We start from the raw sequence: 24,819 nt of genomic DNA, 5'->3' as shown, positions 1-24,819 counted from the left end.
AAAGACAAATTAGATGCAACTCCCTTGGATATACCCACTGACCAAATTACACAGCCTAGTGGAGAAGATAAGCGAGGGAGTGACTAACTTCTATACTATGTAATAAGCTGAGATCCTCGGGTAGTGGGAAAAGCCCACCCAATATGGTGGGGGGGGGGGCAACAGAAGGAGGGCTGGCAGGCAGAGCAATGGACAAGAGAGAATCACGGGGAGGAGCAGCGGGGGGGGGGGGGGGGGGGAGAGAAGCCCAAGCAGGCTCCGCGCTGTCAGCACAGGGCCCAACACGGGGCTCTGACCCGAGACCCTGACCCGAGCCCAAATCAAGAGTCAGATGCTTAACCGACTGAGCCACCCCGGTGCCCATTTGCTTTCTTTCAAAAGGCTGAGCTAAAGGAGAAAATTAATGAAAATATTCTATTGGTAAAGGACTAGGAATTGCAAGATTTTTTGGAGTTAGCCCTGAGAAGAAAAAATAACCACTAGCAACCAACCATCTGCCAACCAGCCATTCACCGTCACCAACCAGCCCCTTAGCCCAGCCCACCCTTCCCAGCATACATCGCACCAGAAAGTTCTTCAAGCCTTTGTTTCACGTGCAGCAAAATGCTCACTACCCCCACCTACCCCACCCACAGGCCCGTGTTCACCATATTTCTTCACCTATCAAACCTATGCCGGCTTGCACAATGCCTCACATGACACATCTATGACCCACGCACTGATTTCTTCTACCTCCTAAGCTGCCAAGAGGCAAGGCTTGGATGTTTTGCACAGTTTCAGTATCTGCTTGCTTTTTCTGCTGCCTTTAGAGCTGTACAAAGCTGTCTCTCAATACAACAGAACTTGAAGGCAGGGTCTTCCCATCCATTTCTATTTCCAGTCTCCCATCCCACTCTCCCATCCATTTCTATTTCCAGTCGTAACCCTTATGGTGCCCCAGAGTAGGTATGCAAATATTTATAGTCCGCAAAACAGTTTCACAGCACTAACTTAAAAAAAAAAAAAAAAAATTCTAATCTGAGAGCGTTAGCCGGTCAAAGCCAAGAAACCCACCCATTTTTTTTTTCTGATAACTTATAAGTACCAAGATAAAGATTAACTTCAGTATCTAATTCTCAATGTTACCCCCTTCCCACTCAACTGTGAATTATGAGCTATGTTTAATAATTCACCTAATTTATATTTTGATGAACAGAAATAGAACCTTTCAATTTATAAACAACAGTAAAAACCGTAACCTCATTGCAAAACGAATTTCCTAAATGTAAGGGGCAGTGAAAAAGATAGTCATTGAATGGATAAGGGTGTATTATTGTAATGTTTCCAAAGGAATCTGGTCACACCTTCCGAGTACCCACGATCCATTCTGTAATGACACCCAAATATATGACATAATTAACAGGCTTTGGTTCTGAAAGTAAAACCAAAATGCTCAGTTAAATAACCAGGTTCCCATGCAATTATAACATTAACCTGGAATATAAAAAAAAAAACAAAAACAAAACTTAACTTCCGTCGACACCACAACATACTTCAGTGCCATTAATGTGGAAAGTAAAAAAAAAAAAAAAAAAAAAAATACTAATATCATCCGAATCATGATTTAGTAATCTGGTGGCTGAATTTACATGAAATTCATTCTAGAAGTACAAGATTTGTCTCATAACTAGATTTGGTTCTGTTATCTTATTGAAATAGCAGAGCTTTGTAAAATCAGTGAATCTGTAAGAATTTGCATCCTTCAGATTTCTTCCTTTTGGTGTTTTTTAGAGCATGCAAGTGAACCTGTCCACAAACCAGTATCCACACGTGTGCCCTAGCACATACACATGCGCACACGCCCATGCATTCTTGCGTATGGAGGACTGAGCAGTGGTGGAGAGAGAGACATGTGTACGCTTAAAGCAGAAAGTTCAAGGGAAAGTTATGCTCTTAATTTCTTTGGCAGGGAGATGGAAAAAGGCAAACCCATCCAATAGGGCTTTTAATGCCTTAAAGTATCCCAGAAAGGTTGTCTGTAATAGTTTTAAAATACACAGAGGTCAACCCTAAAACAGACGGGAACAGTGGGTGCAATCAATATCACCTGAATCTACATTCTTGTAAATGACATTCTTTCCCTCCAAGCTAACCACAAAAATAACTCCCAACCAAATTTTCCAAGGGCATCGAGTGCACTTAAAACAGAGAGAAAGAAAGAAAGAAAGAAAGAAAGAAAGAAAGAAAGAAAGAAAAAGAAAAAGGAATAGGAAAGTGCCAGCCCTGGTCTCACCTCCGGCTCTTCCAGTGCATCCTCTTCAAGGGGAGTTTTCTGGAGCAGATCCAAGATGTCATTGCTGGAAGGTCTCCTGTCCTCGGCAGGAGAGGCATAGGCCTCCTCGGAGTCTGTTTCCCCCACGTGGAGGTGGCCTGCTTCTTCCTGGCTCCAATCCAATTCTTCTTCAGACTGTTTCAAGGAGCTACTGCTGCTCTTGGGAAAGATCCCTGCAGTCGACAGGCTGCTGGGCACTGAGGTATAGGACGACTGGGGCCCAGAGTAAGGCCGCCCCTCTGGGGCCAAGGCCTCGGCCTCCAGGAGGTCGGGGACAGAAAGGCTGAGGCGGCGGTCCAGGGGACGCCTTGCCCTTAGATCGAGGGGTTTGTTTGCATTCTTCTTCACCTTTCTCTTGCTCAGGTTGATTAACAAAGGCCTGGTCCGCTGTTTCAAAGAGCCCCAGACAGATGGTTTATCCATATCCATGACTGCATGAAGACCCAGGAAATCACTCCATGAGAGTGTCTCTCTACGGAAAACAACTTCAGTGGATCCTAGAAAACAGAATATAAGAAGACAGAACATGAGCCTTTGCGGCGGTAGCCGAGCACATCAAAGCTTAAAATGTGACTTGAAAGTCTCACATTTTCCACTAAGGGATCAAGACTGAAGCATTTGATCGGTAATGTCTGCAAGTATTTTTTTTAATGTTTTTTAATGTTTTATTTTTATTTTTTTTTGGGGGGGGAGGGACAGAGAGAGAGGGAAACACAGAATCTGAGTGTGAGTGATAGGAATGCTCCACAAATAAATATGTAATTACACAGACCGGTAAATGCTATGCAGGAAAGGGGGTAATTTGAGTTAGTACAGATTGGACTCAATAGAGATCAAATCAAAATCAAATTTGGATACAAGAAAATGAAACGGGACCACTTTCTTTCACCAAACCCAGAAATAACTTCAAAATGGATTGAAGATCTGAACAAGAGACCTGAAACAATAAAAATCCTGGAAGAGAGCACAGGTAGTAATCTGACATTGGCTGTACCATTTTTTTTTTTTTTTTTTAGATATATCTCCTGAGAGAAGGGAAATAAGAGGAAAAACAAACTATTGGAACTACATCAAAATAAAAAGCTTCTGCACAGCAAAGAAAACAACAACAGTCAACAATCAGGCAACATGGTGAATGGGAGAAGATATTTTCAAATGACATATCTGATAAAGGTTTAGTATCCAAAATATGTAAAGAACTTATATAATTCAACACCCAAGAAATAAGTAATCCAATTAAAAGTGGGCAGAAGACATGAACAGACATTTCTCCAAAGAAGACATCCAGATGGCCAAAAGACACATGAAAAGATGTTCAACATCACTCATCATCAGGAAAATGCAAATCAAAGCTACAAGGAGATATTACCTTAAGTCTGTAAGAATGGCTAAAATCAAAACCATAAGAAACAACAAGTGTTGAAGAGGATGTGGAGAAACAGGAACCCCTATGCGCTGTTGGTGGAAATGCAAATTGAGGCAGCCACTCTGGAAAACAGCATGGAGGTTTCTCAAAAAATTAAAAATAGAACGAACTATCCTATGATCCAGGAATTGCACTACTGGGTATGTACCCAAAGAACAAAAAAAAAAAAAAAAAAAAAAAACTAATTCCAAGGGATACATGTGCCCCTATGTTTAATGCAGCATTATTTACAATAGCCAAACTATGGAAGCATCCCAAGTGTCCGTCAAGAGATAACGGGATAAAGAAGGTGTGGTAGATATATTTGTGTATACGTATACAAAATAGAATATTATCCACCCATAAAAAAAAAAGGAAGTCTTGCTTGCCATTTGCAAAACATGGATAGAGACAGAGAGTACAATGCTAAGCAAAACAAGTCAGAAAAAGACAAATACCAGGGCACCTGAGTGGCTCAGTCGGTTAAACATCTGACTCCTAATTTTGGCTCAGATCATGATCTCACAGTTCGTGAGATAGAGCCCTGCGTCAGGCTCTGTGCTGACAGTGCAAAGCCTGCTTGGGATTCTCTCTCTCCTCTCTCTCTCTCTGCCCCTCCCCTGCATGTTCTCTCTCTCTCTCAAAATAAATAAACTGAAGGGGGGGGGAAAGACAAGTACCATATGATCTCACTCACATGTTCAATTTAAGAAACAAATGATCAGCGGTGCTTGGGTGGCTCAGTCGGTTAAGCATCCAACTTCAGCTCAAGTCATGATCTCACGGTTGGTGGGTTCAAGCCCCGCGTCAGGCTCTGTGCTGACAGCTCAGGCCTGCTTCAGATTCTGTGTCTCCCTCTCTCTCTGACCCTCCCCTGCTTGTGCACTGTCTCCCTCCCCCGCCGCTCTCTCTCTCAAAAATAAACATTAAAAAATCTTTTCAAATAAAAAAAAGAAACAAATGATGAGAGAGAGAGAGAGACAGAGAGAGAGAAGCCGTAAGTAGACTCTTAACTACAGAGAACAAACTGATGGTTACCAAAGGGGAGGTGACTGAGTAGTCGGGAATTAAAGAGTATACTTATCATGATGAAAAATAATGTTTTTTAAAAAGATATTTATCCGAAGGATTTAGAGATTTAACCCAAGAAAATCAAATTTGGAGAAATAAACCTTATTCTGTGTGTCAAGTAGCTCATAATAGACCCTTCCAGAACAAAAAAGAGCAGTGGGTCAGGTCATTCTGACCTGCCTCTATTCCACTGTCATGTTTGGCTGAGGATAAAAGAGGCCAAGAGCCACAACAAAACACATTTTCTAAAATCAAGGACTCCAAGCATTTGTACTCAGCCCTATCTCACTCCAAGACAGGATATTTAGCCATAGAAAAGTTATTGCCTTTCGAAGAGCAGGACCGTGAGAGTCTACAGCCTTTGCCAGACGACCACCAGTACAGGCAAGAGCTTCTCCCAGGATGAAATGGGTATCTTCAGTAGGCAATGCAGAGATGAAAAGCTAGGGTTCTAGAGACAGACTCCATGGGTTGGAATTTTGCTTTGCTACATCCTACTTAGAGGTACCATCCGGGGCAAGCCATTGTACTAAGCCTCAATTGTCTCACCTATCCAATGGGGATTATATTATCTGGTGTACAAACAGAATGACACAAAGTGCAAGGCACAGTGTCAAAGGCAGAGAAAGTGTTCAGCGAAGAAAAACTATTTTTTTAATCTTGATTGATACTGTTGTCATAATTTCCAATTTTGGTATCTTACTCAAATTTATTCAAAATCTCTGGATCTCATTATTATTTCAATTTTACAGAGCTTAACCATAACTACCTCATTGGCCTCTTGTGAAGACTGAATGAATTAGTCTATATAAGGTGTTTAGAACACTGCTTGGCACAGAGTAAATATTTAAGACAATGTTAACTGGTTTTTAAGTTATTATAATTTCAATTATTGCACACTGAGTCATTCTAGCTTTGAAAGCATAAAATATTTTACACTTTTTGCTGCTTTTTAAAATGTTGCTCTAAATATAAACTTCTATTTCGCATTAGTAAGACACAAATACCTTATTTCACAACTCATAATTTAACTTGCAAATATGCTAAAAAGGATTGTTTCTATCTTCATTTAGAAATATTTTAGTCAATTAGCATTTGGTTGAATGTTATATAAATGTTTATCAGATCTAGTGGGTTAATGATTCAGTTCTTCTATGCTCTTGCTCAGTTTCGGTCTACTAGTCTTACCTAGAGAGGTGTGCTGGGTTACTCAATTATAATTATGAATTTGTCTATTTCTCCTTTCACTATGTCAGGTTTTGCTTCTGTATTTTGAAGGGCTGTTAGTTGGATACGTGTTTACAATTGGTATATCTTCTTACTGTTTAAATCCAATCTGACAATCTCTTTTAATTGGTTTGTTTAAACCATTTACATTTAATGTAATAATTGATATGTTTGTATTAAGGGTTCCCAACCTATGTGTTTTGTTTGTTTCCATTGTTTTTTATTCTTTTGTTTCTCTTCCTTGCTTTTTTCAAGGTTAACACTATTTTTTACTGTTCCACTTAATATATCAATTATGACTTTGACCACATTTCTTTTAATAAAATTTTAGTGGTTGCTCTAGAAGTTACAACATGCATAATTAACCTTTCACACTCTCCTTAGAATCATCTTTCTGATCCACCTTTCTGTTGTCCTCTTCAACTTTTAAGGACTCAATGTGATTCAGGTGGGCCCACCAGGATAATACAGCATATTCTCATTATCTCAAGGTCTACAGTCTTAATCACATCTGCAAAATCCTTTTCCCACTTAACGTAAGATATTCACAGCATCTGAGGATTAGGATGTGGGATTCTGTAGGGCAGGAGATTATTCTGCCTACCATATAATGATATAGGTATCCTCTTCCTCGCCCCTTGAAAAGTTGTCTTCTATATTACATCTAAATACATTGCAAATTCCTATCAGACAAGCTTTTACTTTGATTTCAATCATGAATGGTATTTGGAATAATTCAAGAAGAGAAGAACAGTCTATCATATTTACCATTTTCTCCATTCCTGATTTTCAAATTTCTGGTATCAGTTCCCAATAGTATAAGAAATTTCCTTAACTGGTTATTTTATTGCAAGTCTGTCGACTCCAAATTCTTTAGATTTTACCTCATATAAGAATATCTTCATTTCATCTTCAAAGATATTTTCTTAGAATCCCAGATTCAACACTTTTCTTTCAGCACTTTAAAAATGGTATGACCTTTCCTCTGGCTTCCATGATTTCCACTGAGAAATCTGAGTCATTTGAATCACTGTTCTCCTACAGAGAAGGTGTCACTTTTTCTCTGACTGCTTTCAAAATTTTGTCTTTAGTTTACAGCAGTTATGATATGCGTGGGTGTGTGTTTCTTTGAGTTTATCTTGTTTGGGGTAGCTTAGCTTCTTGAATCTATAAGGTTATGTCTTTTGTCCAACTTGGAAAGTTTGCAGCCATTATTTCTTGGAATACTTTTAGCCACATTCTTTCTCCTTTCCTTCTGGGACTCCAATAATACAAACATTATGCCTGTTGTTATTGTCCAACAGTCTCAGCATCTCTGTTCAATATTTTTCAATCTTTCTCTCCTTTGTTCTTACTGTATAGTTTCTATTGATCTATGTTCAGATTTACTGGTTCTTTCCTCTCTCATCTCCATTTTGTTACTGAATGTACATAGTGAGGAAATCTGGGGGTGGGGTAGGAGAGGGCAAGGTGGGGAGACTACTGTATTTTTCAGTTCTAAAATTTCCATTTGGTTCTACTTTATATCTCCTATTTCATTATGGATACATTCCAATTTACCTTTTGCTTCAGAATTCACGATTATTCACTGAAGCATTTTTATAATAGCTGCTTTAAAGTCATATTTTATTTGTCATCCATTGTCTTTTCCATGCGATTTGAGATTTTGTAGTCCTTCATAGGCCAACATGGATCCTATCCTAGACATTCTGAATGTTCTTATAAAATCTCGAGCCTTATTTAAATCTATGGAGAATGCTGATGTTATTGTTTTGTCAGGCATCTGATTAGCTTCCAGCCACAAATTCCAACCCACATTTTGTGGGCTGAGGTCAGTGTTGTTCTCAAAAGCCATGAAGGGCCATTGCAATCTGTCCTGGGTACGCACCATATAGAGGTCACTCTGAGACTTGCATAGAGCTCTGTTCATTAACTACATTCTCAAAGTAGATGGCATGCTAATCATGATCAGATGCATGAATGTGCAGGTTGTGGTCAGTTCAGGAATTCACAAGCTTTATGGAATCATTTCCTGAGCCCCTCTTCTCAGCTGCCTCCCCTGATACTCTCTGATACCCTGGAAGTCCCCTTTTCTTCATTTTATTTTTAATTTTTTAAGTTTACTTATTTATTTTCAAAGTGACAGAGAGAGAAAGAGAGAGAGAGAGAGAGAGAGAGTGCACAGGGGAGGGGCAGAGGAGGGAGAGAATGCCAAGCAGGCTCCACGCTGTCAGCACAGAGCCCAATGAGGGGCTCGAACCCACGAACCGTGAGATCAGGACCTGAGCCAAAACCAAGAGTCACACGCTTGACCAACTGAGCCACCCAGGCACCCTTGGAACTCCCCTTTTCAATCCTCTGATCAGAAACAACCCACTACTGTGATCCCACCAGAGTAGTGGGAGGATTGATAGAGATTAAAACAAGAAAGAAAGAAAGAAAGAGAAAGAAAGAAAGAAAGAGAAAGAGAGAAAGAAAGAGAAAGAAAGAGAGAAAGAAAGAAAGAAAGAAAGAAAAAGAAAGAAAGAAAGAAAGAAAGAGAAAGAAAGAAAGAAAGAAAGAGAAAGAAAGAAAGAAAGAAAGAGAGAAAGAAAGAAAGAAAGAAAGAGAAAGAAAGAGAGAAAGAAAGAAAGAAAGAAAGAGAAAGAAAGAAAGAAAGAGAAAGAAAGAAAGAAAGAAAGAAAGAGAAAGAAAGAAAGAAAGAAAGAAGAGAAAGAAAGAAAGAAAGAAAGAGAAAGAAAGAAAGAAAGAAAGAGAGAAAGAAAGAAAGAAAGAGAAAGAAAGAGAGAAAGAAAGAAAGAAAGAGAGAAAGAAAGAAAGAAAGAAAGAGAAAGAAAGAAAGAGAAAGAAAGAAAGAAAGAAAGAAAGAGAAAGAAAGAAAGAAAGAGAAAGAAAGAAAGAAAGAAAGAAAGAGAAAGAAAGAAAGAAAGAAAGAAAGAAAGAGAAAGAAAGAAAGAAAGAGAAAGAAAGAAAGAAAGAAAGAGAAAGAAAGAAAGAAAGAAAGAAAGAAAGAAAGAAAGAAGAGAAAGAAAGAAAGAAAGAGAAAGAAAGAAAGAAAGAAAGAGAAAGAAAGAAAGAAAGAAAGAGAAAGAAAGAGAGAAAGAAAGAAAGAAAGAAAGAGAAAGAAAGAAAGAAAGGAAGAAAGAAAGAGAAAGAAAGAAAGAAAGAAAGAGAGAAAGAAAGAAAGAAAGAAAGAGAAAGAAAGAGAGAAAGAAAGAAAGAAAGAAAGAGAAAGAAAGAGAGAAAGAAAGAAAGAAAGAAAGAGAAAGAAAGAAAGAAAGAAAGAAAGAAAGAGAAAGAAAGAAAGAAAGAAAGAAAAGAAAAGAAAGAAGGAGGGAGGGAGGGAGGGAGGGAGGAAAAAGAAAAGGAAAGAAAGCAATGATTTAGCCCTGTTCTCAAAACTACAGCATCATGAAGTAGGAAGGACATCCCCCTCATCATTGTTTTGGCTCCTGTTGGATTCTGTGTCTCCCTCTCTCTCTGTCCCTCCCCCACTCGCTCTCTCTCTCTCTCTCTCTCTCTCAAAAATAAATAAACATTAAAATTTTTTTTAAAAAAGTAAGTTTTGCAAAATCCTTCTGACCAAAATGTCCGCATGTGTGTAAGTAGAACAGAACCAGAGGTCCAGAACTACAAACGTATAAATATTAAAATACAGGCCCCTCCAAGAAGAAGTGTTCTTAAAGGTGTACATAAAGCGAATATACCACTAGACCGTGGTCGCTTCGACGCCTGAAAACATTACCCCTCCAACCGACGGCGCATGAAGATGGAAAGTCTAACACAAGAATAAATTCAAGGAACAGTTAGACTTGAAGAAAAAAGCCGGTGAGACAAATCCAACTATCTGGATAGTCAGCTTTCCTCACCTCAGAGGAGATTTACAAACAAACTGAAACATATCGGCTCCATCGTCTAGCATGAGAGAAGTTCCCAGGTTATCATCATAAGATCCAAAGAGCTGCAAGTGACAATGTAGCCCACGCTCTGCAAACCATCAGCACTAGAAGCTTCGCCCAACGAGATACCTGTGGTGCCCAACCTGGTAACACACAGCCTTCATTTATTGAACGGAAAGAAGCCTTCTGCTTCTTCAAACCACTAACGGCAGGATAAGGTCTTTGCAGGAAATGGCCCCAAGCCCAGAGGCCTAATGGAAGTTTCATTTAGTACGGTTTTAACCCAGACATCCTCCCCAGCTGGCTGCGAACAATTGGCCAAATGGAAAAAGAGAACAACAACCCTTTTAAATGCCGGCCCCAAAGTATCTGATTGAACCTGCACCACCACATCCACGGTGTGAACAAGAAACACAAAGCAGAGATCGGTCCGAGAATGACAACAGCATAATTGATTATTCGGCACATTATTCAGTCACCCTGGCTCAGACTGTGCTTCTCGACGTTCCCCTTTAGCGTAAATATGATGAAAAGGGTTTATTTTCACAATCTAAATATCAACTCAAGTGACAGAGCCGCAAGTAGTTATTACTAGTCAGAATGTGTCATTAGTAGCTTTTTAGAGAACCATTAAGATATTTTTATCACCGGCAGAAAGGAAATTTCATATCACACCCTGTTAAAATGGGAGGAAAAAGCAAAATTTAAACTAGATTCAATAAAGGTGAAAATCTGATGATATACATTCCTCCTGTGGTATCCGTTTCCTCTTGTGGGAAAGGATAAAGGCAAATTCTAGTCTGTGAAAGGATTATTTTGAATTCTGATAAAACAGGGATAAGAGGCTCTACGTTTGACTACATTTAATCGAGCTGGTATAAGAAACAACTTCCCCACCACACAAATGTTATCTAAAGGAGACTATCCTTGGGGTGCCTGGGAGGCTCAGTCAGTTAAGCATCCGACTTTGGCTCAGGTCATGATCTCGCAGTTAGTGGGTTCGAGCCCCGCCTCGGGCCATGTGCTGACAGCTCAGAGCCTGGCGCCTGCTTCAGATTCTGTGTCTCCCTCTCTCTCTGCCCCTCTTCCGCTCGTGCTCGCTCTCTCTCTCTCTCTCTCTCTCTCAAAAATAAATAAACATTAAAAAAATTTTAGAAAAATAATAAAGGAGACTATCGTTAATAGAAAAGTCCCTGCAAATCACTCTTACATAAGAAACAGAAAATGCAACCGCTTTTAAAATAAATTTGGCTTCCCTCCCCCCCTAAAATGCAGCTTCCCAATCAATCAGTCAAATTGCTACTAAATTTGTAATCCAATTGAGGTAGAAAAGATCATTCTACATGTTAGATATATTATTTAAAAAATCATGGGGATAGGGGCACCTGGGTGGCTCAGTCGGTTGAGTGCCCGACTTCAGCTCAGGTCATGATCTCACGGCTCATGGGTTCGCGCCCCGCATCGGGCTCTGTGCTGGCAGCTCGGAGCCCAGAGCCTGCTTGGGATTCTGTGTCTCCCTCTCTCTCTTCCCCTCCCCTGCTCATGCTCTCTCTCTCTCTCAAAAATAAATAAACATTTTTTTTTTAAATCACGGGGACAGAGTCCCCTCCAAGAGGAAGACCAACCAAAAGGACCGGAGGCCTTTTTCAGTCCCACTACCTATGTTCTCGGAAAGAAACAAAACACACTATCTGAAAGCAGTTCCTGTCTTCTCGGGCTGACGCCATACCCTGCCCCACAGCTACTCTCTTTAAAATCTCACCTGTAGAAGAAGGTCCCAGAATCACTCCTCTCTATCAGTCATTCCTAATTCATACTCTGTCTGGAGAGGACTGAAGGAAAGGGGAAGGGGCTGGAGTTTCTGCAGCCCTCAGATACCTGTGCTGTCACTCTTATTCCAATCTCTACCAGCATACCCACAATTAGCACCTCTCCCTGAAAGGAGTTTAGCAAAAGGGACACGTGATTTTTTAAATGAGTCTGCACCAGTGAACATTCCATTCAACAACAAAAAAAAGTAATCAGTGCAAAAAAGCACAACTGGCAGGTCTGAGATTGCTGACCTCTTACTCCTGCTCTCCAGGTTGGTCCTGAGCTGGTGTCTGGGAACCTAAGATTTTGCAAGGTTTCCAATCACTCTGACCAGAGTGGCTCATTGTGCCCCCACTGTACGTGCAAACGATTTGGTTTATGCCGAATCCCTGCTTTCCTTCTAAGAGTCTGGAATTTTAGTACATGCTAGGCAGAGAGGATCTATGCGACCGGTTCCCGATTAAAACCTAATAAAAAGTTTTCTCTAACGGGCATCCCCGGTAGGCAATGTATCATACATGTTGCCGCAACTCCTTGCCAGAGGAATTAAATACGTCCTAGTTGATCCCACTGGGAAGATTGTGCCTGGTTTCCTCCAGACTTCCTGGGCACTCTTCTCTTTGCTGGTTTTGTTTTGCATCCATCCTTTCCCAGAGCAAATCATCACTTTCAGACCAAATACTGAGTTCTGTAAGTCCTCCTAAAGAGCCACCAAACCTGGGGGTGGCCTTAGGGACCCCCAACACTGAAATATTCAGTGGAACATCAATGCCTTAGCATAAGTTGCCAAAATGGACAGATGTGGAAGACGTGGAAATACTCTAAATTTTTCTGATTCATTTCTTACCAAGAGTGAAATAAACCAGGGAAGGAGGAGGAGCAGGAGAGCAAAATCTTATTACAGCACTGAAATTTTACAAACGCAAGCAAGAGAAGACAGGAAGCTCAATTTAAAGAATAAACTGACGAGGGGCGCCTGGGTGGCTCAGTCGGTTGAGCATCCGACTTCGGCTCAGATCATGATCTCGCGGTCCATGAGTTCGAGGCCCCACGTCGGGCTCTGTGCTGACAGCTCAGAGCCCGGAGCCTGCTTCAGATTCTGTGCCTCCCTCCCTCTCTGACCCTCCCCCGTTCATGCTCTGTCTCTCTCTGTCTCAAAAATAAATAAACGTTAAAAAAAAAAAGAAGAAGAAGAAACTGATGGGTCTTCAAGGGAGGTAGAAAGAAGGCAAGATGGGAAACAGTTGATCAAATCTGTGGGAGTCTATGCGCCATGCTTAACCATGAGCAACATACAGAAACATTCAAGAGGAACCAAAAACCCAACAGCAGAGAAGGAATAACCCAATTTTCTGGGGGAAAGTCGTGCTCTGGCAGCAAAACTGAGCCAGTTTCGTGTTGGACACTTTGCAGGACATCTCAATGTCATCAGGAAACATAGAGACCATGGGGGCCATTATCCCTCCAAATGCTCTCTACCGTATCTCTTTAGCTAATGATCTCAGTCTAGAATTCTAGAAGCTTTCTAATTCTCTACACCCATCCCAAGAGTAGAAACACTGGCTCTTGGAGATCATAAATGCAAACTTCTTCAGCACACTATGTTTCACTTTAACTGCATCTAAAGAAATGATGTCAACTTAAAAAGCTAGGAAGTGACTTACCCCCATGTCAGGTACCATGGACTTCTTTTCCTACTTTATATCTCTTGTTTTATTGCCATATCACTTGGTAGGACCCAGGGAGATCATGGCCATGAAAGTGCTTTGCAAACATGACATAAATACTAACAAATAGGGGGCTTCAACGCTTAATCACTATATTTTGCCCTAAGGGAGATCTCTAATCTTTCCTGGGTTTTCTTGTTCTAAATAGTTGTAAAGGCCTTTGATCTTCCATGTCATCCTTCCTGACATTTTTTTTAATTTTTTTTAACGTTTATTTATTTTTGAGACAGAGAGAGACAGAGCATGAATGGGGGAGGGTCAGAGAGGGAGGGACAGAATCGGAAGCAGGCTCCAGGCTCTGAGCCATCAGCCCAGAGCCCGATGCGGGACTCGAACTCACGGATCGCGAGATGGTGACCTGAGCTGAAGTCGGAGGCTTAACCAACTGAGCCACCCAGGCGCCCCCTGCCTGACATTTCTTATCCACCTCAGTCCCCAATCATTTTCAGATCTCTGGACCTATTAGTTCTATCCAAACATTTCAGCCTTAGTTATGTATTCCCATATCCACTCTCGTTGCTGTTCTTTATACTTAGATTTCTTCAGTGGTGTATAGAAAAGTGTAGATCATGCACGTACTAGTGACATACCTTATGGAATAAAAATTTAAGTACATTTTGTGTGTGACTTTCCCATCATGCCCTGCTGGAAGTAATCAGTAGTTGAAAACTGTATTTATTGTTTCCATATATTTTGTTCCATAACGTTCAAGGATAAACATAATACTATTCATCATGGTCATAAACTTTACTGATTATACATTTTATGTAAGTAGTATATTGTTTCATGCTTTTCAATCAACGTTACCTTCAGGAACTGTATCCGCAATGATAAATGTAGTTTTGTTAAAGTCATTTTAAGAAGCATATAATTCTGTTTTTATTTATTTATTTTTTAATGTTTATTTATTTTTGAGAGAGACAGAGCGTGAGTGGAGGAGGGGCAGAGAGAGAGGGAGACACAGAATCTGAAGCAGGCTCCAGGCTCTGAGCTGTCAGCACAGAGCCCAAAGTGGGGCTCGAACCCACAAACCGCGAGATCATACCTGAGCTAAAGTCGGATGCTTAACCAACTGAGCCACCCAGGCGTCCCTAATATTCTGTTTTTAGAGGATGTTGTAATTTATTGATTAATTTTTCTGGCTACTTAAGATGCTTACTCTATTTTATTATGAAAAACAGAATTAAACAGACTTGAAAGAATATTCTTAGACTTGTCTTCTGGGGTTTATGTTGGTTTCTCCCAGGGTTTTTCTTTCTTTTTTTTTTTTTTGTTTTTAATGTTTATTTACTTTGGAAGACAGAGACAGAGCGCGAGCAGGGAAGGGGCAGAGAGAGAGGGAGAGACAGAACCCGAAGCAGGCTCCAGGCTCTGAGCTGTCAGCACAGAGCCCGATGTGGGGCTCGAACCCATGAACCACGAGATCATGACCTGAGCCAAAGTCGGACGCCCAACTGACTGAGCCACCCGGGCGCCCCTCTCCCAGGGTTTTTCAATCAGCTCTGGACTGCCCCCACTAGAAGTGGTTAGAAATGTGTCAAGAATGTTCGGTTGTTTTCACGGCCATGGTAGGAGGCATAACCCACACACAGTGGGCGCAGATCAGGGTTATGAAAGGTAACAAGACAGACTTGTCCTGCCCAAATTACCAAGAAGGCCTCACTGAGAAACACCCTATCTCAGAGTTGAAGTGTTGACTTGTGGGGTATGTGTATCCGAAACTTGACTATGTAGGTATTGCCAAACCGTTTTCCAAAGTAGATATATTAATTAATATGCCCAACAGCAGCCAATCAGTTTCTACCGTGCAATGTCTTTGCCTGCACCTACCGCTACAAGATTTTTTTTTTTTTTAGTATTTGCCAATCTGAAATTGTGAAAGGCGACCCATTATTGGGTTGATGGCTTTCTTTTTTCTTATTTGGAACCGTACTTTCAAAATGTTGACACCCGGGGCATCTGGGTGGTTCAGTCGGTTAAGCAACTGACTCTTGATTTCGACTCAAGTCATGATCCCACGGTTTGTGAGTTTGAGCCCCACATGGGGCTCAGCACAGAGCACAGAGCCTGCCTGAGATTCTCTCTTCCTCTCTCTCAGCCCCTCCCAGGCTCATGCTTGCCTCTCTCTCTCAAAATAAATAAATAAACATAAAATAATTCCTTTTTATAATAATGCTTTCTTGCTACTTTCGGCTGCAAAACTCTCCACCCAAAATGTAGTTCTTAAAAATTTGTATGTGGTGCCAAGATTCACATTTGAAAAACATTTGATGAGTTGAATTTATCAATATTTTTCTTGGCATGTTGTGTTTGTGTGCATGGCACGAGTGTGGCAGCTGTGGTTTCTAAATCCTCAGGATCACAAATATATTTTCATATCTTTTCTTGATAAAGCTCTGAAGTTTTGCTTTTCATGGTCATTTGCCCTATCCTACATTGTTTACTTATGGTTTGGGATGGGGGACAGAGACTATTTTTTATGTACGTACATAATCAAAGTTCAAAGAACCTTTAGATTAGTAAGACCTACCCTCCCTCCCGGTGGTACCTGGGTGGCTCAGTCAGTTGGGCATCTGATTCTTGATCATGATATCATGGGTCATGAGATCAAGCCTTGTGTTCAGCTCTGCGCTGAGCACTGAGCATGGAGCCTGCTTGGGATTCTCTCTCTCTCTCTCTCTCTCTCTCTCTCTCTCTCTCTCTGCCCCTCCCCGATTTGCACTGTCTCTCAAAATAAATACAAACATTAAAAGAAAAAAAAAAAAAGACTGGGGCACCTGGGTGGCTCAGTCGGTTGGGTGGCAAACTTTGGCTCAGGTCATGATCTCACAGTCCGTGAGTTCGAGCCCTGCGTCGGGCTCTTTGCTGACAGCTCAGAGCCTGGAGCCGGCTTCCAATTCTGTGCCTCCCGCTCTCTCTCTGCCCATCCCCCGCTCACACTCTGTCTCTCTCAAAAATAGACACTAAAAAAAATGTTTAAAAAAAAAAGACCAACCCTACCTCCCATTGATGTACAAGGCCATCTCTATCAAGTATAATTTCCATATATAACATCTGTACCTGGTTATTGATACCTGTGCCCATATCACATCATTAATTAAGATAGGTTTGTAGCAACTCTTGATTTCTAGCTGGGTAAGGCACACCCTGCCATGGTTCTTCAGATTGGTTTCTTTTTTCTCTGCTTTTCCATGTAAATTTTAGACCCATTTATTTCTCTAATACCCCCACTCCCAAAATAAAAGTGGTGAACATTTTGGTTGGCAGTTGCTTTACAAATTAATCTGAGGACCACCTCAAGATATTATCTTCCTAGTCATGAATATGGCTACCTTCTATGTCTTTTTTCTTTTTTGTAATAAGCTTGTTTAGAGTAGTATTTTTTTTTAACATTTATTTATTTTTGAGACAGAGACAGAGCATGAACAGGGGAGGGGCAGAGAGAGAGGGAGACACAGAATCTGAAACAGGCGCCAGGCTCTGAGCTGTCAGCACAGAGCCCAACGCGGGGCTCGAACTCATGGACCGTGAGATCATCACCTGAGCTGAAGTCGGACGCTTAACCGACCAAGCCACCCAGGCACCCCTAGAGTAGTATTATATAGAATAACTGCACAAAAGTGTGACAGTTCCCATATATCCCCTCATCCTGCCCACACACACAATTTTTCTGAGCTTGCCATCTATCATTAATGTGGTCTATTTGTTACAATTAGGTGCCATATTTGTTACAAGTGATGAAGGGTTATTGATGCCTTATTATTAACTAACGTCCACAATTTACCCTGGGGCTCACCCTTTGTATTGTGCATTTCTGAGGTTGGACAAATGTATACTGCCATGATTCCACCATTACAGGATCATACAGAAGAGTTTTGCTGCTTTAAAATCTTCCTCTGCTCCTCCTACTCAAACCCCCCCTCCCTTCTCGCTGAATCCCTGGCAAACACTGATCTTTTTGCGATCTCTACAGTTTTGCCTTTTCCGGAATGTCATATAGTTGGAAACACACATCACACAGACTTTTCACACTTTTTACTTTTTCACTTAGTAATATTTATTTACATCTCCTCCATGCCTGTTTGTGGCTTAATAGACAGCTCATTTATTTTTACTAAATAACATTCCATGGTATGGATGTATCACAGTTTATGTATCCATTTGCCCGTTGAAGGGCATTTTGGTTGCTTCAAATTTTTGGCAATTATGAATAAGGTTATTGTAAACATTTGTGCACAGAGGGAAACAAGTGACTTCTATACATGGATTCTAATTCCTACCATCTTGTTGAGGTCATTTATTAACGCTAAAATTTGTCTGTAAATGACAATTAATTCTGGTTTTCAATGTAGACTATTAAATTATTTTCAAACGATGACAATTTCAGGGCACCTGGGTGGCTCAGTTGGTTAAGCATCCAACTTTAGCTCAGGTCAGGATCTTGCTGTTCACGAGTTTGAGCCTTACGTCGGGGTCTGTGCTGATGGCTCAGAGCCTGGAGCCTGCTTCGGATTCTGTGTTTCCGCCTCTCTTCCCCTCTCCCACTCATGTGCTCTCCCCTGCTCTCTCTCTCTCTGTCTCTCTCAAAAATAAACAGTAAAATTTTTTTCTAAAAAGATCAGATAATGACAATTTTGTTTTGTCTTTTCTAAAATATTTTCTTTTCCTTTCTCTAAAATATTTTTCAGAGCTTCCAATTCAATAGGTAACAGGATGTTGGTAATATATCCAATACTGTTTTACCTGATCCGTATCAAATGGCTTACTCACTTTTCTAAAGCTTACTTTTCTTTGTTGATTTTATTTATTGGGTCCTGTTCTTATTTTTACCCATGGATTTTTTCTATACCCTTTTGGTTTGATTTGCTTTTCTTTTTTTTAATTCTTGACATAGAAAATTAGATACCAATTTTTAGGCTATACTATTCTCTCTATTAATGCATTGAATGCTACAAATTTCCCTCTATGCACTGAGTGAGCTGCATCAAATGAGTTTTGATAGGTCGTATCTTCCTGGCCATTTATTCAAAATACTCACTTCCACCTTAAGTTCATCTACATGATACATAGGGAGGTTTTAGAGGTATAGTGCTTAATTCTGAAAAAGAATTGGGATTGTTTGGTTATCTTCATGTTATTGATTTCTGGCTTACTTCCTAAGATTTAAATCTTCCTAAGATTTAAGAAGAATCCATATCTTTTCAATCCTTTGCAAATGGAGGCTTCCTTTATGGCCCAACTTATGGTCAATTCTGCAGTTCTTGGGTTCTATATATGTCAGTTGGTTGAAACTGGTTGACTGCGTTGCTTAGACCAATGTTCTTTAGATCAATGTTCTTCTGATTCTTCTGTCTCCTTGTTGTCTCAGTAAAGAGGGGAGGGACTGAGCAACAGTGATGACACGGAGTTGATGGGACTCAACAAAAGGAATGAGAGGGAGGGGAAATCCGGACTGAGTCCAGTCCAATTAAAAAACCCTAGGCCATTCACTCCCAAGTGCAGGTTTGGGGGCTCAGACTTGGTTTCTCTGTGTTTCACAAGTTCACCCGGAGAAGCCATATTGGCAGTGGAATACATGACTACAGAGCTGAGAGATCGGGTCTAGAGACAGAGTCTGGGGAGACCGGCATTCAGACGGTGACTGCAGGCCTGGTGATGGATGGGCTTGCCATGAAGCGCATGAGATGGAAAGACGGGATGAGCCTTAAGGAACTCCAGCACCAAGCAGTGTTCAGGCAGGGCAAACTTGCCAAGGACACTAAAACGATACAGCCAGAGAGGATGAAAAAAAGTGTGGTGTCACCTTATGACAACTAGAAACTAAAACAGAGAAGACAAAGGAAGGGTGTTGTACAGAGGAAGTGGTCCAGAGCATCAAGAGCCGCTTGCAGATGAGATAACACCAGTCCCGACAAGCCTCCATGTGGCGCAATGGAGATTACCGGTAATCTCGGTATGACTCATGGGGGCATGAGGGGAAAGAAAGCCCGAGTGGGGAAGGTTCCAAAGGGTGTAGGAAAGGAAAAGCAAAAGGCAACAGACGAAATGACTTTCATAAAATTAGGCTGAAGGGCCTAGGATGTGGGTCAAGCTGAGGACACTTGATCATGGTTAGAGATGGATGGATCGAATACTCTTGGCTAAAAGTACGTGCTTCTCTTGCTACAGTGTTCAATCAACAATCACCTCTTGACAAAACCGCTGCCCACCACCTGCCAGTGCATGTGTGGCGGGCACGCACACACACACAATTTTCTTGATTCCCTTACCAGAATATTTCTTCTCTGCCGTGGAGCCACAGACCTGAATTGTGAAAAATCAAGCACTGCCCATGAAACAAGTGCACAGTCTGAATAATACACACCAAGCGTAAGAGAAAGTAATTCACTTCTTCATGCACTTGAGCTTGATGGCCTCACATTAAACCACACACGCTGATCTCTTATGCAGGACCTACATAACAAAACAACTGCCAAACCTCAAATGTGCCGCGTAACAGCACTATCACATTTAAGGGTTTAAAATTACCTGCAGAAGCAGAATGCTGGAAGTTATCTTTAGGACAGTACTGGCAGAGGGAGAGAATTAGGGGAAGATATTAATGTCCAGTTAAAATCGTAATCCACCTGAGTAAACTACACATTGTAGAAGCCATCTCAGGATAGAAAATGTGGGGGCACCTGGGTGACTGAGTCAGTTCAGCTTCTGACTTTGTCTCAGGTCATGATCTCGCAGTTCGTGGGTTCGAGCCCCGCGCTGGGCTCTGTGCTGACAGGTCAGAGGCTGCAGCCTGCTTTGGATTCTCTCTCTCTCTCTCTCTCTCAAAAATAAATAAACATTGAAAAAAAATTTGGAGTAGAAAATGTGACTGAAAGGTAAGCCTAAAGACAGATAGTAATTTAGAACAGAGGAAGCCTTACACATATCTTTCTACGCCATTTCTGGACTGAAAGAGAGCATGTTTAATAAATTGTGTATACCCATCAGCCACCAAATCAATATAAATTTTTCAGAATACACAGCACAGTCTTTCAGAAATATGGCTGTACCTGTCAAAAGCAAGAAGAAACTTTCACACGCAAATATTTACCTTTTAAATCAACACCACGCACAGTTTATCATTCCCCCACTTGTAAAATACCGAGCCAGTAGTTTCTTTTATAATATAACTTTTCAAAGCATTCCCCAGGCCCAAGCCAAGCCTACGTCAACAGAAGCAGCAAACCCCTCTTGTCTCTCCAAAGAACAATTAAACCTCCCCCAAGAAGACAGCTCGATAATTCTAATACGCTACGGACAACTTTATCGGTGACTTCTATAGATCTGCAACCAATTAAAATTTTTTTTTTCAACGTTTATTTATTTTTGGGACAGAGAGAGACAGAGCATGAACGGGGGAGGGGCAGAGAGAGAGGGAGACACAGAATTGGAAACAGGCTCTAGGCTCTGAGCCATCAGCCCAGAGCCCGACGCGGGGCTCGAACTCACGGACCGCGAGATCGCGACCTGGCTGAAGTCGGACGCTTAACCGACTGCGCCACCCAGGCGCCCCATCTGCAACCAATTTAAAAATATCTGCTCAAAGAAAAGCATATCATTATGCTCTGAAGCCCATCTTATATAAAAATAAAAGTTTCATGCTTTCCTCAATTCAAAGTGACAGAGGAGAATAGAGAAATCGGATTTGTAGACAACCTGATGTCTGTTATCTCTTGTGACGTCCGTCAAAATTGTTTAGGTAGGGTGATTCCAGTAAACAATCAATTCCATCATCTGGATTAAAAACCACTGAACTAGCAGAAAATAAAACTGTTGTAAACACAAACAGCAGATGTATACACAGGGCATTACCAACTCCAACATACTCTTTTCCTTTGCTATTTTTATAAGTCGTTTAGTCAATAAATATTTGGTGGCACCGAGGCACTAGGTGGTGTTACAGTCACGTGGGGATACATCCGTGACAAAATGGGAGTCCTTGCTTTCGAGAAACTTCTGTTTTACTTGGAAGAGACAGACGGCAGGCCAAAGCATATGTGACGTGTTGGGTGACGGCAAGGGGAAGGGACAAGAACGGACGGGAAGGGGTAGCTGCAGACAGCCCGGCTGCCATGTTTGTGTCACGCACCAGGAAAGCCCCCATTGGACATGGTGAGCAGGAAATGAAAGACATGAGAGGGGCAGCCAAGTGCATGCCCTCAGGGGAAGCACCTTCCACACAGAAGACAGATCAAGTACAGAAGGTCAAGAGTAGGGCAAATGTCTCAGGGAGACTGAGAAGCAGGAAGGCAGACAGTGTGACTAGAGCACAGGAGGGGCGACACTGTTAGGAAATGAGTTCAGAGGGAAGCAGGAAGTCAGATCAGGCAGGTCCTTGGGTGCCACTGTGAGGACACCCAGGTCCTTGGGTGCCACTGTGGGTTTTACTGACTGGGTTGAGAAGCCACTGGGGTGGGGGGGTGGTAAAAAGTGTGCCAATCATTCTTTATGAGCTCCCACCACACATCTGGCCCTGTATTCACTGATTTGCATACATCATCAGCAATGTTCACGATGACCTCGCAAATATGTATTTTCACCCCAACTTTACAGATGAGGAAAACGCAATGTGTTCGGGTTCACAGAGCTGTGAATTGAAACCCAGATGGATCTCAGCGTTCCTCAACTGGAGGCATGACTGGCCTTTGGAGTACAACAGTTCCTTGTTGTATGGGACTGTCCTGTGCGTTGTAGGACAGTTATCAATCCAGCCTCCACCTCCCAGATGCCACCAATGCCCTTTGCCATTGTGACCCTCAAAAACATCAGACACGTTTTCAAAAGTCTCCAACAGGAACACCACTGCCACCAGCTAGAAACACTGTGTGGCCCCTGCTGTCTCCACCACCTTGCTCCCCCTGCCTTTGCTATCCTGCTACCTGAAAACCAGCAAGTGCAACAAAACCCGTAAGACGGATGGATGCATTAAAAACTTAAAAAAAAAAAAAAAAAAGACGTGTGGATGAATAAAACATTTTAAAGTTGGACTATTTTTGTGGCACCTGGGTGGCTCAGTTGGTTGAGCATCTGACTCTTGATTTCGGCTCAGGTCATGATCTCACAGTTCACGGGATCAAACCCTGCATCGAGCTCTGTGCTGACAGCGCGGAGCCCGCTTGAGATTCTCTGTATCTCACTCTCTGCCTCTCTTTCTCAAATACACATTAAAAAAAATTATAATAAAGGTGGGCTATTTTCTCCGTTGAAACCACTTGTTATAAACATCCTCCTCTATTTCAAATTCTGAAACAATATTACTGTCAAATATCACAGAACACAATCGTCCAGGCCAGAGAATATGATCTTCTTGAGGTACGGAGTTGGGCTTGAGAGACACTGGAGTAATAAAACAATTGTCTGTGGATCTGGGGTTATAACAGGCTCTGTGCAAAATACTCAGGTGAGAAACCTGTCTTCCTATGTATATTAAAATGTGTTTAAAGGAAAAATTAGTGAGAACTACTAGGAAATTGTCTACAGCGATGCATAATCACATATGCGTGAGTCTGATCAATTCCATCCTTTTCGAGCTGCTATATTCCTATGCTATTGCTTACATAAACACTGAAAATTAATGCTGAGACATCGGGTTTCAATAAGTCTTCCTAAGGCAGCCATTGAAAAAGCTATGACTCACGGTCCTCAAAGTTGTAGAGATAAATCCATGTTATTATCGAAGATATTAATTATGCTCACAAATGAATGTGATCAGAGCTTGAACATCAGCAGGATTTGAAACCAGGCCTAAATCTTCCTAATGCAATCAGTGAAACGATGTGACTCAGACAACCAAAGTTGCGGGGATAAATCTATATTATTATGTGTCCAAAACATTCATTATGCTTACAGCTGAATTTGAAGGGAGCTTGAAAATTGGCAGAATTTGAAATCAAGCCCAACCAAGCCCAATTGCTTCAATAGAAGACATTTCGATGGGCGCTTTCGAAATAGTACTTGATCCTCAGGGAAGAAGACCCACTATTAGAGACAGAGCAATTACAAAGTCCTTATACTATTAACTGAAACAATAATATTAATAATAAATTTGAGCCTCAGTTCAGAACTGGAAATCTGGCAAATGTTTCTCTGAAGTCCTAAAAAAAAAAAACCCACCAGTAACATCTTATATATAAAAAGATATAGGGGCGCCTGGGGTGTCTCAGTGAGTTAAGCGTCCAACCCCGGCTCAGGTCATGATCGCAGGGTTCGTGGATCGAGCCCCGCGTCGGGCCTCTGGGCTGACAGCTCAGCCTGGAGCCTGCTTCAAATTCCGTGTCTTTCTGTCTCTCAGGCCCTCCCCCACTTGTACTCTGTCTGTCTGTCTCTCTTTCTCTCCTTTCAAAAATAAGCATTAAAAGAAATTTTAAGATATAAACAGGAGGGTTTAAAAATAAAATGATTTTTTTCAGGGTTGACTCTAAAAATCAATATAGAAGTGCTACGTGCATGTCTACTGGTTCTTATCAGCTTCGCATCAACCTGCCCGCCAGAAGTTTACAACCTAATGATAAGAAGTCAGGGAAGAGCAAAGCAAGATAACACACCCTATGAAGAGGCAGACGTAAAACTGGTGACTATTTAATGAGGTCTCAACCCTACTGTCTACACAAATGGAGCCAGTGAAGGGAAAAGGCAAGGCGGGGAGGCCCCCGCAAGGAAAAGAATAATGACAGCAAACTAAAATTAAGACCACATCCATCCCGTCACACTCAAACTAAACCAGAGCTCCTCTGGAATGACAAAAAACAAATATGCAAACGAAAAAGCTGACAACACAAAGTGCCGGTGAAGATTTGGAGCAACTGGAACGCTCCTGGATAATTGCCGGCAGGGGCGCCTGGGAGGCTCGGTTGGTTAGGCGTCCAACTTCAGCTCAGGTCACGATCTCATGGTTTGTGAGTTCGAGCCCCACGTCGGGCTCTGTGCTGACAGCTCAGAGCCCGGAGCCTGCTTCGGATTCTGTGTCCCCCTCTCTTCCTGCCCCTCCCCAGTTCAAGCTCTCTCTCTCTCAAAAGTAAATAAATGCTAACAATAAAATTTTTTTTAAAGAATCCTTCTATATCATGAGTATGGTGGTGGTTACGTGTCTATGTCTCAAATTCAGACAACTATATACCCACACAGATAAATTCTACGGAACGTAAAAAATAACTCAAGAAACCTGATCTTGGGGGCTCCTGGGTGGCTCAGTCCATTAAGCGTCTGACTCTTGATTTTGGCTCAGGTCATGATCTCATGGTTTGTGAGATGGAGCCCCACGTGGGGTTCTGTATTGACAGTGTGGAGCCTGCTTGGGATTCTCTCTCTCTTCCTCTCTCTCTGCCCCTC

General features: G+C 41.6%; 1 protein-coding gene across 8 annotated transcripts in view; it reads right to left on the bottom strand.

The window, feature by feature from the left end:
* The window catches only part of MCTP2 (multiple C2 and transmembrane domain containing 2), a 243,461-nt gene that overhangs the window by 188,079 nt on the left and 30,563 nt on the right, over nt 1-24,819 (bottom strand). For all 8 annotated transcript variants that reach the window (XM_027067969.2, XM_053223601.1, XM_053223606.1 and 5 more), the window contains exon 2: nt 2,273-2,808. In XM_027067969.2, coding sequence (XP_026923770.2) covers nt 2,273-2,740 — 468 coding nt within the window. In that variant the 5' untranslated portion in view covers nt 2,741-2,808. The remainder of the gene's footprint in view (nt 1-2,272; nt 2,809-24,819) is intronic.

Source organism: Acinonyx jubatus, chromosome B3, assembly GCF_027475565.1.
Source record: "Acinonyx jubatus isolate Ajub_Pintada_27869175 chromosome B3, VMU_Ajub_asm_v1.0, whole genome shotgun sequence".
In the NCBI taxonomy this organism is placed as follows: domain Eukaryota; kingdom Metazoa; phylum Chordata; class Mammalia; order Carnivora; family Felidae; genus Acinonyx; species Acinonyx jubatus.
This window is presented reverse-complemented; position numbering and strand designations above follow the sequence as displayed.